This window comes from Aspergillus caelatus (assembly GCF_009193585.1).
Source record: "Aspergillus caelatus strain CBS 763.97 unplaced genomic scaffold BDV27scaffold_197, whole genome shotgun sequence".
NCBI lineage: Eukaryota > Fungi > Ascomycota > Eurotiomycetes > Eurotiales > Aspergillaceae > Aspergillus > Aspergillus caelatus.
Window position 1 is genome coordinate 21,809 of NW_022475460.1, and position 15,801 is coordinate 37,609.

Consider the following 15,801-nt stretch of genomic DNA (forward strand, 5'->3'; position numbering starts at 1 on the left):
TCCGTTTTCCTACAGTTAATATTTTAGTAGTGTACGTCGTCTACTAATTTTAATTAATTCTAATTTGCTACTTTTCTCTGCACTAAGGTCCATGCTACTATTTATCACACTTTGCGCCCCGCTCGCCAACGTGAGCCTCCTCTTTCCATCCCTCTCATACTCCTGTATCGAAAAAGCCACAGTGAAATGTAGAATATTAGAGTTGCGTAGCGAAAAATATGATCATTTATCAGTAAATCCATAAAGTCCTCGAAACCATGATGAGCGTGGATATAGATAGACTGTCAATAGAAGACATACTTTGTAGAAAAGAAGAATAAAAAATCGTGGGAATAATATAGAAAAATTCCCATTCGTGTCAAATAGATTTTGTGCACTGACTCGACTGGGATCTATCAAGACCTTGGGTAAGACAAGTCAACGAGGGAGACGATCTTCCCTGTACCCTGTTGTACTTTGCTCCTGCATTCAAATGCGCACACCTGAGATTCCGGTGCCCGGAAAATATTAACTGTAAATACCCGCGGACACGACTCCAGATTGTCCCCACCCACTAGACCGTTCCTGGTCGTAAGCTGTCTGTCTTCGGCTTGGCGCCGGACGACCGCCATCTCACCTTTTTCCGTGCTTTCCTTTGCTTTCGCTGACTGCTCGAGAGCTGCACAACCACTAGCGCCGCTTGGCAAATTTCACCCTCTACCACCAGCCCCTCGACCTTTCTCTCCTCTTCCTCTTCTTCCTTCTCTCTCGCTTTCCTCTGCTTCTTTCCTTTGCTTTTCCTTTTTCTTCGCTTTTTCCTGTTGGTGACTTTGCCCTGTTCCCTATACATTTCATTACCTCCATTTGCATCTCAATTCCTTTCCTCTCCCCTTCCGTTACCCACCCTCCCTTTCTCGGCTATTGGGTTGTGCCTTACTCATAGCGCCAACTCTCGCCGGCCGAGGCCCTTCCCCTTTTCATATTACCTTCGCATACTTTCGCAATCTTTCGGTCCTACGGTGCTGGCCTTTCAGTTCTACATCAGGGCGATTGACTGTGCGCGATCCTTGGCGCTTCTGTCTTCCGTACATCAGCTTCACTCCCGGCGAAGCGCGTGATTGAACGGAACTTTCAACCATTCTGGTCAAGGCGCCAAGGCTTATTAAATTGACAATCTCGACCTGAATCACGATTGTCATTGAGAGTGGCCTCGAAAAGAAAAAGTTGCGCTTGCGGGAACCGTTGGGCCTTGGTACGCGCGTAGACCTACATCGTGGTTCCGTGAGTGGTTGGATTGCATCATCGTGTCGCAGGGTTTATGGGGTCCGAAGCTACAACATCACGAAGCTCGGTTACTTTACGATTCGTCTAGTGTCTCACCTTGACTATGGCTCACACCCAGCCATCGCCCACAGGAGGCGTCACACCTCACCATGGCCATCTTGCTGCTCATCCGCAGGTTAATGGTCACATGCCTTTGCAATCGCAGGGCCAGAAGGGACCTCCCATGAGCACTGCTCAAAAGATTGCCGCGCTGAACGAGCAGGTGTGGCTTCAAATTGGTACGTTAAGACATTGCGCATGTTTTTCCATAGCCCTTTTAAGCCCTCACGCGACACGTACACTGACCGCTTCTCCTAGGTGGTCTAACTGAACTGATGGGAGACCTTGACGGTGCTATGAATGCATACGAACAGGCTTTGAGGCATAATCAATGGTCTATTCCTGCAATGAATGCGATATCCTGCATCCTGCGGACCAAGGAACAATTTCCGAAGGCGATTGAATATTTGCAGAATATTCTGAAGTTGGACCCAACGAGCGGCGAAACATGGGGCAGTTTGGGTATGTGTTCACTAACAACATACCTGCAACGAGCAGTTGACTGACTAGCAGCTCAGGTCATTGTCATCTCATGATGGATAATTTGCAAGAGGCATATACCTCTTACCAGCAAGCGCTCTATCATCTGCGTGATCCTAAGGTATGTTGGGCCGATTCTCTATATAACATAACATCAGCCTAACTCATGATCGTTTTAATAGGAACCCAAATTGTGGTACGGTATCGGTATCCTTTACGATCGTTATGGTTCCCTCGACCACGCCGAAGAAGCCTTCTCCCAGGTCATGAGAATGGCGCCTGATTTCGAGAAAGCCAACGAGATCTACTTTAGATTGGGAATAATTTACAAGCAGCAGCAGAAGTTTAACCAGAGTCTGGAGGTTAGTATCTATGCGTCAAAGTCAAAATCTGGTCATTTCCCTGATTCTTTAATTCCAGTGCTTCAAATATATTGTCACCGATCCCCCACGTCCTCTCACGGAGGAAGATATCTGGTTTCAGATTGGCCATGTCCACGAGCAACAAAAAGACGTGAGTTTTCTAACCCACCATGTTTAAAGATAGGCTCGAGCTAACCCTGGCAGTTTGATTCGGCGCAACAAGCCTATAGGCGGGTTCTTGATCGTGATCCGAATCACGCGAAGGTTTTGCAACAGCTTGGGTGGCTGTATCACCAACAGAGCAACAGCTACGCCAGCCAGGAAAAGGCAATCGAGTACCTTGAGAAATCGGTTAGCGCAGGTAGGTTTCTAAGCATGGTTTAAAAGAAGAAAGTGACGAGTCTAACGGTCTGTGCTTGTGATAGACAACACGGATGCGCAGAGTTGGTACCTGCTTGGCCGATGCTACATGTCCCAAGCCAAGTATCCCAAGGCGTACGAGGCCTACCAACAAGCCGTCTACCGGGACGGTCGGAACCCAACTTTCTGGTGTTCTATTGGTGTACTTTATTACCAAATCAATCAGTACCGCGATGCGTTGGATGCCTACTCGCGTGCTATTCGCCTAAATCCTTACATTTCGGAAGTTTGGTATGACTTGGGAACTCTGGTAAGCTCACGGATACCCGAGAAGACACCAATGGATGAGACTAACTTTCTATCCAGTACGAATCCTGCAACAACCAAATTACGGATGCTCTCGACGCGTACGGTCGTGCTGCCGATCTGGACCCGAGCAACGTCCACATCAAAGCACGCCTGCAGCTCCTTCAGAGTCAGTTGTCAGGCACCAACCAGAGCAATGCGCCGGCTCCTCAACCTCAGGATGTCCACCCGCAGGCCTACCAGACTGGTGTTGGAGGACCTCCCGCTCCTCAATGGGGTGCACCGGCACCGACTGGTGGTCCTCCTCCCCAGCCCCCTGCTCCACCAAGGCAGATTGCTGATTGGAACCGTGGCATCAATGAACTTCAATCTCAGGCTCACGCTCAAGCCCAGGCGGCAAATGGATTTGACCACAGAGATGCGGTTCGAGCCCCCGCAGCTATTCAGCAACCCAGCCCACGCCAGGAGCCAGGAAGGGGCTTCCCCGACGCTGTCCGTCCTCAGCCTACCACAGCTCGTTCCCCGAAGACTGCACTAGCCGGCCAGGGCGTGTACGCGCCTGCACATGCACTTCCTCAGATTGCAAACCCACCTGCCCCGTCTCACGAGCGTGCCCCTAGTGGTGCTGGCGGTTTGCCTTCGGCAACTCGAGGACCGTTACCTCCTGCCCCCGCAGGGCCCCCTTTTGCTCCCGGTGCGCCTAATGGTGCTCCTACTTCTGGCGGCCCTTTACCCCCTTATCATCGCCCATTCACCCCTCCGGCTGAGATCAGGCCTATCCGTGATGAGCGACCCTCGTCTCCTGGTTCCACTTACCCACACCAGCAGTATCATCACGGTCCTAGCGTGCCTCCTGTACAGGGCGCTGGCAGCACTGGAATTGCGGGCGGTGCACCCGCGCCTCCATCCGCCATCACTGCCGCTGAGGCCGCTGCTCGCGAACGTGAAGATCGTCCCGCATCTGCAATGAAGCGTGCTCGCGAGTGGGAATCTGAGTCCGCACCCGTTAAGAAGATTGCGAATGAGGAAAGCCGTGCTCGTCTCGATGAGCAGCTTCCTCGTCGTGTCAGTCCTCCAAACCGCATGCCTTCCCCCGGCGAGATGCAGCGTCGTAGCTCGTCTGAAGTTCGACGCGAAGACCAACGTCGTATCAACGAAAGTTACCATCCTTCTGAGGCGGCTCATCATCCTCCGACGCTGCCATCCATCCAGCACATGCCACCACACGCCTCTGGCTCTGGTCTTCCTCCAATGGCTGAAGGGTCTGCTCCGGCAGCTAACGGACCACAGCCTGGACCTTCTGCTCCTGTGCAGGTTAAGGAGGAGCCGGCCCGCGGCGAGCAACCCCCTGCTCATGAACCAGCTGCGCGGAAGATGGACGTGGACGAGAACTATGATGACGATGGCGATGATGATAAAAGAGCCAGCACTGCTGTAAAGGGCAGCCCTCCTGCCAGCGGATCAAACAATACCAACAATGCCACCAATGGCAGCCAGACTTCACAGTCGAAACCGGAGTCAACAGCCTAGGGACGCCACTACATATGAGTTTCCTACTGTCTCCATTGATGAATGTACCATGTTGCCTATGGACTGAGCCTGAAACAAAAAAGCTCACATGAAGTTATCATTATGAGACTTCTTGTTGCCTTCGCTTACTTCTACTCCGATTTCTTTTCTTTTCTTCTCTTTTTACTATCTATATATTTCATCTCTTTCTACCCCCTTCCCTTGATTTCCCTCTACTTTTGGGCCTACCATTTCCTGGTGGCGTTCACATTTGTCTGCTACCTTAGCCACTTGGTCTGTATTGTATGACTCCGAACGGCACATTAGGAAGGCGATGCACGTTTCCCACTTTGTGCTATTGTATCTATTCTATTTTTTCTAAATTTTTCTGTTTTCTTACATTTGTATGCCCTGCGACAACCCATCCGTTCTCATCTCCTGTCTTAGTCTTTTTAACTCTTGATGATTGAAGGTAGCAACAACAAAAAATGGCAAACTAGATCAAGTACTTTATGAGCTAGTGGTTTTCATTTTAATGCGTAGTAAGGCAGTAAGGTTTGGTGGTAGGTGCTACCGAACCTTCTGTACGACCCTTAGCCCGTGTCTGGAGCGGCCGGGGCCGATTCTCCATGTGCAACGGGAGAGGTATCAAGTAGTACTAAGTAGTACTAAGTAACCGTAGTCGTCCTGTTGTACTGATAGGGCTTTCACTGGTTACGTACAACGTTATGGGGTCAGAAGGAACCGCCGAAGTTACTAATAATGGTATGGTGGCCGAACATCAATGGTGCCTCAGGCACAAATTGGGAGTCGCTTACCGTCGCGGCAGTACCTAACCTTAACGGGATTAGCGGCGGCATCGCTTAGGTCAGCCCACACTCGTTAAGCGTGCAAAATATGACTTTGCGGCCGATTCAGAGATAGACACTGTCACTCACCACTTCGACGACTAACGACAACAGGGTCAAGATGTGAGTTACCACGCTGGCGCAATGCCATCATGTCCTCAAAAGAATCAAATCGCTGATTTTTATTCTCTGTAACAGGAGTCACCGGAAGTACGAAGCGCCTCGGCACGGTTCGTCAATCTTTGCTCAGTTTTTTTTCGGGCGACTTCGAATTTTGAGGTCGTGAGTGTGTTTTGTGTGCGTCCTACTGACACAACTCTTCACAGGCTCCCTTGCCTACCTGCCCCGCAAGCGCGCTGCCAGACACCGTGGAAAGGTCAAGAGGTTAGTTTTGGATGAAAATTTCCATGTTCAAATGGGATATTGGAAGGCAGGATACTGAGACCCACGACAGCTTCCCCAAGGATGACCCCAAGAAGCCCGTCCACCTGACGGCCTCCATGGGTTACAAGGCCGGTATGACCACTGTTGTCCGTGACCTTGACAGACCCGGTGCCAAGATGCACAAGAAGGAGGTTGTCGAGGCTGTCACCGTCATCGAGACCCCTCCCGTATGTTACACCTATCAATTATTTGACCCCAGTGGGTGCGTAAGTGCAACGTACTCACAAATCTTATCTAGCTTGTCGCTATCGGTGTCGTCGGTTACATTGAGACTCCCCGTGGTCTCCGCTCTCTCACCACCGTCTGGGCTGAGCACTTGAGCGACGAGGTCAAGCGCCGCTTCTACAAGAACTGGTACAAGAGCAAGAAGAAGGCCTTCACCAAGTACGCCAAGCAGCACGCTGAGGAGAGCGGTGCCTCCATCACCCGCGAGCTTGAGCGCATCAAGAAGTACTGCACTGTCGTCCGTGTGCTCGCCCACACCCAGATCCGCAAGACCCCTCTCAAGCAGAAGAAGGCCCATCTTATGGAGATCCAGGTCAACGGTGGCTCCGTTGCCGACAAGGTTGACTTCGCCCGCAACCTCTTCGAGAAGACCATTGAGATCGACTCCGTCTTCGAGAAGGACGAGGTGATCGACGTTATTGCTGTCACCAAGGGTCACGGTTTCCAGGGTGTCACCAGCCGTTGGGGTACCAAGAAGCTTCCCCGTAAGACCCACAAGGGTCTGCGTAAGGTCGCCTGTATCGGTGCCTGGCACCCTAACCACGTCCAGTGGACTGTTGCCCGTGCTGGTCAGATGGGTTACCACCACCGTACCTCCTGCAACCACAAGGTCTACCGTATCGGTAAGGGCACCGACGAGGGTAACGCCTCCACCGACTTCGATATCTCCAAGAAGCAGATCACTCCGTAAGTACCCCGTGGAATGACCTCTGTGTGGGTTGACATGCAGTGACTAACTATCCCGCAGTATGGGTGGCTTCGTCCGCTATGGTGAGGTTAAGAACGACTTCGTCATGCTCAAGGGTTGCGTCCCTGGTGTCAAGAAGCGTGTCATGACCCTGCGCAAGACTCTCTACCCCCAGACCAGCCGCAAGGCCACCGAGAAGATCGAGCTCAAGTGGGTCGATACCTCTTCCGAGTTCGGCCACGGTGCCTTCCAGACCCCCGAGGAGAAGCGCGCTTTCTTGGGTACCCTCAAGAAGGACCTTGTTACTTCCGCTTAAGGTGTTTATGGATATGATACGGTGTAGTGCAAATTATTTATTTTTTCAATAAAAAAGCGAATACCTTCCAAGTCTAGGGTGCGACTGGAGATCGTCATTTTCTATTAGGTTTACGTAGCTGCAAGGCAAATTTCATGACATTCAAAAGACCGCCCTCGACGAGCAGAAAAATTCTCCTGTAGGAATGTCCATTTCTGGCAATCTGCACTGCACTATAGTATCGAATTGCAATTTGTGCGGTGGGAAAACCTTGGCGCCTCCCTGACGCAGTCCAGAAGAAATACCTTTAAACTTTGGAAGACATGACTCTTTCATGCCCTTTGTATGCTCCTCTCTGTTCTACGGTAGCGATCAGCTCCATCGAACTCTGAAGACCGTGCTTGACTCCATAATACTTGACTGTCCACAGCCCGAACCCTTTCTTCCGTGGCAAAACTCCCGTACAACTCTCAGCATCCAATCCCCATGCCGCTCAGCCGCCGAGGGCATTGCGTCATTGATCGCATCTGGTGTTGGGCTTCAATCTCATCGCCAGAAGTCCGCAAACTTCCCCTCCTCCCTTCATTCATCCAACTTCCACTCAAGAACTATCCCTCTTCCTCTTGCCAAATCCGCCATCTTCATAGGATACTCTTCGTGAGCCCTCACCGAACCCGCGACAACATCACTGTTTCACCACGTACCCCTCTCCAACCCACCATCTCGCGCACAATGTCTGACGACGCGTACATGAACTTCCTGAACAAGGCCAACGCAGACCTGGACACCGGGCGAGCTCAACAAACACAGGACTCTCCCGCCGTTCGTACCGAAACAGTCGAAACGGGCGTCCGCATCCCAACTCCCCTGACTTCAGTCGACGCCTACTACATCTCTGAAACCGATGAACCGTTCGAACCTGTCGCACTGCGATGGGAGGGCGCATCTAGAGGAATTTTCCCTGATCCTTGTACGTGACTCTTGTAAGCCCTAGTTTTCACAACCTCAAAGAGGCAGTTCACCGAAAACAGTCAATCTCAAGTGATCCATGCTAACTACATCTACCAAAGCGCATCTATCCAGTCTGATCTCGCCGAATGCGGATCTTTCATCATCGATTACTACTATGTCGCCATCTTCATTTGATCCGAAGAATCAGTACCCGTCTGCGCTGCGCGCGGTTCGCGCCGCCGTGGCGGAGTCGTCTGGGGGAGATGAATCGGCGGTGGATGTGAAGGTTTATCGGGTTGAGGTTGGGCCATCGCGGATTGAGTATTATATTCTTGCGGTGGATGTTGAGAAGTCGTTGGTTGTGGGATTGAGGACGAAGTCTGTTGAGACTTAGTGGTGCTTTGTGGGTGAGGCAGACTGTTTAAGAGTGGATCGGAGAAGTGTTCTCTTTCCACTCTTTTTACTTTATTTATCTTCGTGGGTGTATATATGGAAGAGAGAGGATTATAATAGTTGAGAATGGTCCGTGCGAATGAAATTATATACTTATGCATTCGAGTTCATGTCATCCTCTTTTCTTTCCTTCCTTTGCTTTTGTTTCTTTGTCCTTTCTGAGACCGTCTTATGGTAAATCCTGGCAGAAAGAAAGAAGCATATAAATGTGTCCCATGATACTCCAGAAACATTGAATAGAACAAGCAGCATTTAAAACTAGATAACGTCTTAAACCAATTGGCCTTGGTCACACATAGTACTACCTGCAAATAAACCCAACACAGGTATACAACCAAGATCTGTTGGTTACTACTACTAGACTAGACTTAGCATGGAGATACTCCGTACTACTTACCATGAACAGATACCCATAAATGCATTACCAGTTAAGTCCAAACCAAAATCCTAAAAAGAAAGAAAGAACGAATACACATTCTAGCCGACGAGTAGGAGTAGACGGAACAACATACAAGGAACACCCCCCCCAACAAGATACATTAAATAGGCCCACCACAGCAAGGGCCCGAGAGCTACATTCATTTATACCTACCTAGGAGTTACTGCCGGGAACCCATGACTCAAAAACCCACCACGCAACACACAGCATAAGTATTTCAATCTGATTCATGTAACTTGAAAAGTCCAAAGAACTACCCAAGAATAGAATACCCACTAACGCTTGTCAAGATAGCCTCGTGGTCTGAACATGGTCCCCATTTGTCTCAGAACGCAAGGTATTTAGCACCTTGAAAGAGAAAAAGGGCAAGGAAAAAAAAAAAAAAGGTTATCTATCGTGGGTCAAAAACACACAAAGCAAACTGCGCCCCGATCCGCAGCCTCCAAACTGTTCATCAGAATAGGTTATATGTTGTCTCGGTTTCTTTCATAGCAAGAAAAAGAAAAAAAAAAAAAAAAAAAAAAAAAGAGTAAAGAAATGATTCTCCCCCACCGCAACAGAAAACAAATTACAGTTGCAAAAAGAGTAATGGATCTTATATATATATATGTATGCATGTATGCATGTATGTATGTATGTATGTATGTTGCATTAATGGCTCAGAGTTCTTTTCTTGGAAGATATGAATTTTCTATGTGGTTAAGATGACCATCATCTGACTGTTAGATGTGGTACGGCGGTTCTACTATATGTTTGGGGTCGATGCAGGTTGGGTGCCATGCATGTTACCCAGAGGGAAATGGGGTTTGGAGGGTCTTGAAGAAACAAAACCCCGTGAAAGGGGTCCCAGTGGGTGGGTGTGGGTGGATGTATGTACGTATGTATGTACTCCAGTGTGGAGTTAGGGTGTAGATTTGGAGGGGTTGGGGTTGTGTAGTGGTTTCTACTAATTCATGTGTTTTTGGCGGAGGGAATGCAGAGTACTGGTTTATTGATTTATTTTAGGCATCCATTCTGTATTGTGCTTATGTTTGTGTGGTTCTGTGTGTGTGTGTGTGTGTGTGTGTGTGTGTGTGTGTGTAGCACAAAGAGGGAGAAACGATAGGCAGAAAGGTAAAATAAAAGGAAATAAAAAACAAAAAAAATAGTAGGAAGAGGAAAAAAATAGTAAGAAAAGATATGAGCAAGGGGCGGTTCCTCGTCCCTGTTGTTGGTGCAGGCGGAGGGCAAGAGTGAGAAAAACGAATACGATCATCTTTTTTATGTATTTTTATGTATTTTAATTATTTTTCTTCTCTTTTTCTTTTTCTTTTTTTCTTTTTCTTTTAAATCTCACATGGAAGACAATTCCATAGTCCTGTACAGAATACAATTTGCACAATCAACAACGCAAACTGTCTCAGGTGAGAAAGGTAAATCAGTACAAAACCAAGTACGCGCCCCACTTGGAGGGAAAAAGGGCTTCTGGTGTTATTTTTGTTCGGGCGATTGTTATCATGGCGCATGGGACCATCGAACTGGGGCATGTCTCGGGATGGATGGGTTTAACACGCGTCCCTGCCAGACTAAGTATATTAGGGTTGTCCTGGTAAATTACCAGGGTAAACGGTGAGCCCCGCTAAGGTATTGCTTTGGTACCGCTAACAACGTTATCTTGAAGCACGATGGTGGTGAAGGGGAACCGCAGTTCTTAAATACATACATACATATATATACTCTGGACCAAGAGGCCAAGCATTGTTGATCTCTGATCATTACTCGAAAGGATTTGAGCTGCCCGAATGGTGTGGACGGTGATTGGGTCGGATGTGGATAGGTGTTGCTCCTCATTGCATGCATCTCAAGCCGTTGCCGACACCGAGATGTTTATCCTCAGGAAGGATTGGGAGCTATGACATCAATCTTAGAGGTGGTTGATAGAGGGGTTGTGGCTTTATTTGCAGCTCACAGGCGATTCGGTAGATGTATCAACTGTCATCTATGTACAGAGGAGATGATGTGGCTAACATCAAACGCGTCTCGGGTGATCTGCTGGTGATCTTAGTCTCAACTGACAGGATGAAAGATCACTGCTGTACTTTACAAGTAGTGACCACCGGTCCAGTGTGTCAGTCAATGGTAGTATCCCACGGAAAGCAATAGATATGCCAATGGGTATCTCTTGGTCTTCATACTTCCCGCCATGTTTTGCGAGTTTCAGCGGGGGTGATAGAAGATCACCAGGAATGGCGGAAGGTTGCTACGTATGAGCTTTGTCTGATGGAATGAGGGGAAGAGTAAACAATGGGTCACAAAATTCCAGGACTAAGACAATTAGCCATGGAGTATGCTATACGTTCACTTTGGCTATTAAGCCTCATTGCCTTCTTCTTCTTCTTTCTGGCCTGGTAACCTGTTTGTTGCGATGACGACAGGGTCGTTGCTTTGTCACAGGAGTAGATCTGATCTATCCAGAGCCTTTTAAGGTTAACGGCTAGGACGCGTGTTCAGGAATGATAGATAGATAGATATATATATAGGAGCATCCATGTGAGGCACTCATCGGAGATAATACTGTTCGCCTTGTTTTTCCTTTTGCTTTTTTCCTTTTACTTATCCAAAAGATTAGCGATCGTCTAAGAGCGAAAAAGGAAATAAGTTCTAGGGTTAGGTTCTTCTGGAAGGGGTCTTGGCGTGCCAATCATTGAACCCGAGGGTTTGATGCAATGGAGATGTCTTCAGACAGTCGTGATAATCTGTTAATATAGGGTGTACTTCGTGATGAGTAAATAGTGGGAGTGTGCACTGTAGCAATTGGACATCTATCCATATCACCGTAGTAGTACTCTGTAGAACGGCGTAGTTAGTTGAAGGCCGTCTTTAACCGGGACGATTACCATACAATACCGAATCCACCAGGTTGATGAACCCTGCACTAAAAGACTTCAATATGGCGCTAGACAGTCAAATAACGCTTAGTTGCCGAGTCTTAGGGTTTGCCGGTCCACTTGACAACGATCTCGAGATTCCATGGAACAGGCTACCATTTCTCTTGGACTGTAGCAACGAAATTCTTCCTGAGCATTCCTGAAACTCACTGGGTGGGGTGGATGCTTCGGTTTGAGGCAGCTATGAAATATCCCGGTGAACCACCCAAGGGGTTCGACAACGGGAAGGAAAAACAATGGACGGAACTGGAATTCTTCCCCTGAAGGGTCAAAGTCTAGACCGCTGAGGAAACAAACATACTCGCCGAGCAGTACCTGCAGGACCGAGTTTTCTCTCGTCACCTTCGAACCAACGTTAGCCAAAGGACCTGCAGACGCCACCGGGCCACCTTCTTTACTCATTTCCCTAGGCTGTGAATCGCCCAAAGAAAAAGGGCGATGATCTCCACTTGCAGGGGTCTTAGTGGCCAATGATCCCCGGAGGGGACCTATTTTAAAGCATTCTTGTGGTCTTGTATCTTTCTGATAACAACAGGACCGTCGGTGGTACCTTTCATGCCGATTCCTGCTGTCTTTGGATGGTTTCATGATGGACCAGTATTATTCTTGGGATTCTTATTTGTCCTTTTCATTCTACGACACTGCCTGTATTATTATTCTGGATTATTATTATTGGTAAACTGTTTAGGTATAAACTTGGAGAAGGAAAGTAAATTTTTTCTCTCTCTCTCTTTTTTTTTTGTAAAAAATAAATGAAAAAAAGCTTTGCCATGCTATGTAGGAATAAGCCAAACAGGGATTGGCATTGACAAACTAAACGCTCTCCACTCCCCTGTCCTTACTGTCCTTCTGGGTAGTTTAGGTCTTTGTGGCATCCTGACCTTCATTCCAATTGCGCCCACTGGTGCCTTTTCTTTGTTTCTCTCTTCCTTTCTTCTTTCTTCTTCTCCCCCTCCTCTCCGTCTAAACGTCAATCTACCCCTTCGCCGTCGATTATCACCGCCCATTCATCTCAACATATGCACGCTCTTTAATCCTTTCTGCTTGTTTTGGTCCTGATACACTGATACCGTCTGTGCTCGTGTACGTTCGCCAACCTTCCAGAGACAAATGCGCATCGGGATTCAGTGTCCCGTCCACTCGTTCGTAGTCTTGTTTACCTCTTGATACCCATAGCGCATCCTTCGTCGCTCTTTTTCGCCTTTGTCACGGAGCCAGTCATTACCGAGAGCCGGGGTGGATTAATATCTAATTAACACTGCTGCAGTCTGCTGGAACACCATCTGGATGGAATCGCGGATGGTAGCTTTTTGATCGGTTGTACACCAAGGGCTTAAAGAATATACCTGCCCACCAGCGCGCATTATCGATACCATTTGCGACGCGACCAGGATTCAGGAAGAAGCACTCTCAAGGCTATTGAAGGGTGAAATTAGGGCTCGCTCTTCCATCAACAAACCACAAATTCGTGTGTGTGTGTGTGTGTGTGTGTGTGTGTGTGTGTGTGTGTGGGTGTCCCAACAGTGGTTACAGATCACCCACGGCACAATCAATACAAACGTATTGCAAGATGTCAGACAACCCAATGAGCCAATCGGCGCGAGAAACCCCTCATATTCGACTCAATTCCGGCCAGCATGATCCATTTAGTGATCCAGAGGAGACTTGCCCACCGGTCCCTAGCCATGCGGGCATTGGACGGGCCTTGACACCCGACATGTCGAATTCAACGTCGACGGGGACATTTTTGACCATGCAGACTGGGATGGGATCACCGACCCCACAGGACTCAACAGATTTCTTGTTACCGCCGCGGCCACAGAGGCACCGGGAACAGTATGACGGGTTTCAATCTCCGGATTTGTCTGCGCAATCGTCAAGACGGACAAGTTGGAGCTCGGAAGGTGGGAGTGAGAGCAGAGGCTATTTCTACCCCCGCTATGAGGACATGAGAACTCCTTCTCACGGAGAGGGTGATGGGGAAGATGTGAATACACAAACAGTTACGGAGAAGTTCAACATCATGCCGTCAGAAGGTCTACTTTTATTCCCGGAGGATGTGGAGAAGGACGATTATTTGCACAACCCGGATCCAAACGACAAAGAACGAGACTGTGACATTTGGAACCGACGAGGGATAGTTAACGGTGGGGGTTTAGTCTTGTTGACGCTGGGTCTCCTGATGCTGTTCATTGGGTACCCTGTTCTGTATGATCTATGCCCCTCTTTGGACAGATACTGGTGTGGAAACTAATCTTCTGTAGTACTGCTGTTCGAGGGCTGCAGAAACCATCAAGCTCTGTCTGTGACGCTGGGGATACGTTATGTCTTGATGTGGGGGAGAGAGGCATACTTACAAATTTGCGGACTGGGTTGATAGACCCAGATACTCCGGCCTCCGCAATGACGAAGAAGTCGGCTGATGGCAAGGAATGGAAGCTGGTGGTGAGCTCGAATACTTTGACGAGCCTTCTGAATCTGTCACTGATCATCATAGTTTTCGGACGAGTTCAATACGCCGGGCCGGACGTTTTATGACGGTGACGATGCCTTTCTTCAGGCGGTTGATATCTGGTACGGCGTGACGCAGGATCTTGAGGTTTGTTCTTGACAGTTTCCTACGGTTTGTCTGCAGCTGACACCCTGCAGTGGTACGATCCTGATGCGGTTACTACGAAAGACGGTGTATTGGAGCTTCGGTTCGATGCATTCCCGAATCATGAAATGAAGTATAGATCCGGCATGGTTCAGAGTTGGAATAAATTATGTTTCACGGGCGGTCGTTTGGAAGCTAGCATATCCTTGCCAGGAAACGGTGAAGTGTCCGGTTTCTGGCCTGGTTTCTGGGCAATGGGTAACCTAGGGCGCCCGGGCTATGCCGCCACCACGGAAGGAATGTGGCCGTACAGCTACTATGATGGGTGCGATGCTGGAATCACGCCGAATCAAAGTTCTACAGATGGTCTGAGTTGGTTACCTGGAATGCGTCTACCTGCATGCGCCTGCAGCAATGCAGAACACCCTACCCCTGGTAAATCAAGGAGCGCGCCGGAAATCGATGTGATTGAAGCTAGCGTTGCTGCTCTAAACGGTGACGCGGCGACGATGGTAGGGTCAGTTTCTCAAAGTCTGCAGATGGCCCCGTTCGATATTTGGTATATGCCTGATTACGGTGCGTGCTCATAATGTATGGATTGAGGAAGTTAGGCCTTGCTAACGGTATGGCAGAATACGCAGCTGTATACGATCCCAAGATCACAGAGATTAACAGCTATCGTGGCGGGCCCTATCAACAGGCCATGTCTGGGCTCAGCAACCTCAATAATGACTGGTACAATGGAACACAGTACCAGGTTTACGCCTTCGACTACACACCCGGCGCCCGTGGCAATATCACCTGGTATGTCGGTGAGGATAAGACATGGACTCTCGACGGTAGAGCCCTCGGGCCCAACGGCAACATCGGCCAGCGGGTGATTCCTATGGAACCGCTGTCTATCATCATGAACTTGGGTATGGCATACAGTTTCGCTCCAGTTGATGACATCATCAAGAAATTTTTGCCTGGGTACATGCGTTTCGATTACCTCCGGGTCTACCAGGATCCAGACAACCTCAGTCTTACCTGTGACCCACCGGGCTATGAAACAACGGAGTATATCGCAAAACATCCCAAGGCGTACCAAAACGTCAACAAAACTACATGGTAGGCCCACCATATTCTAGAAAGTATTGAGTGATAAATTTACTGACGAGTGGCAAGGTCTGATGCTGGATATGACTGGCCCAAAAACTCATTCATGCATGAATGCTGAGTTGTGCTGTTTCCCCCTACCAGCTATTGAAACCCTTCAACTCCCGAGACTTCTGCCCGAAAGATCTTCAAAACCTTTGGGTACATACCTGGTCTCCTTTGTACCAACCTTGTGTCACCACTGTCTCGATGGTGACTTCTACCACGTTCACTTATATCCCACCTTGCTAAACGGCGTCTTTGGAACCTCACCGGTCGTTTTAGCGGCATTGTGCTTTGGCGTTCGGCGGACATTATGATTTCCCTTCTGCAAAGAGCTGCCCGACCTGGAATTGGTCGCATTCGTGTGCGCGTCTGGCTCGATTTGACGACCGCATGTCGGGCGTATTTGTTTGTCT

At 48.8% G+C, this 15,801-nt stretch overlaps 4 protein-coding genes across 4 annotated transcripts; all 4 read left to right on the forward strand.

The window, feature by feature from the left end:
- The first annotated feature begins 759 nt into the window (after nucleotides 1-759).
- On the forward strand, nucleotides 760-4,895 carry cyc8 (putative transcriptional corepressor Cyc8). Its single transcript, XM_032068197.1, has 8 exons — nucleotides 760-1,541; nucleotides 1,621-1,824; nucleotides 1,881-1,963; nucleotides 2,025-2,204; nucleotides 2,263-2,355; nucleotides 2,409-2,565; nucleotides 2,630-2,874; nucleotides 2,931-4,895. Exons 1-8 carry the CDS (start codon nucleotides 1,367-1,369, stop codon nucleotides 4,398-4,400), a joined length of 2,607 nt encoding a protein of 868 aa, XP_031923881.1. The 5' UTR covers nucleotides 760-1,366; the 3' UTR covers nucleotides 4,401-4,895.
- Nucleotides 4,896-5,248: 353 nt separating this feature from the next.
- Nucleotides 5,249-7,048, forward strand: rpL3 (60S ribosomal protein uL3). Its single transcript, XM_032068198.1, has 6 exons — nucleotides 5,249-5,350; nucleotides 5,426-5,457; nucleotides 5,554-5,611; nucleotides 5,682-5,838; nucleotides 5,910-6,583; nucleotides 6,645-7,048. Coding segments are annotated over exons 1-6 (1,179 nt in total). The 5' UTR covers nucleotides 5,249-5,348; the 3' UTR covers nucleotides 6,901-7,048.
- Nucleotides 7,049-7,611: 563 nt separating this feature from the next.
- BDV27DRAFT_148363 (uncharacterized protein) lies at nucleotides 7,612-8,224 on the forward strand (the record flags this gene model as incomplete). Its single annotated transcript, XM_032070899.1, has 2 exons — nucleotides 7,612-7,849; nucleotides 7,950-8,224. 2 exons carry the CDS (start codon nucleotides 7,612-7,614, stop codon nucleotides 8,222-8,224), a joined length of 513 nt encoding a protein of 170 aa, XP_031923883.1.
- A 4,740-nt stretch (nucleotides 8,225-12,964) lies between these two features.
- Nucleotides 12,965-15,476, forward strand: BDV27DRAFT_34958 (SKN1/KRE6 family beta-glucan synthesis-associated protein). Its single transcript, XM_032076390.1, has 6 exons — nucleotides 12,965-13,857; nucleotides 13,914-14,094; nucleotides 14,147-14,248; nucleotides 14,299-14,821; nucleotides 14,878-15,355; nucleotides 15,413-15,476. The coding sequence occupies exons 1-6, from the start codon at nucleotides 13,220-13,222 to the stop codon at nucleotides 15,462-15,464; spliced, it is 1,974 nt and encodes a 657-aa protein (XP_031923884.1). The 5' UTR covers nucleotides 12,965-13,219; the 3' UTR covers nucleotides 15,465-15,476.
- Nucleotides 15,477-15,801: the final 325 nt, after the last annotated feature.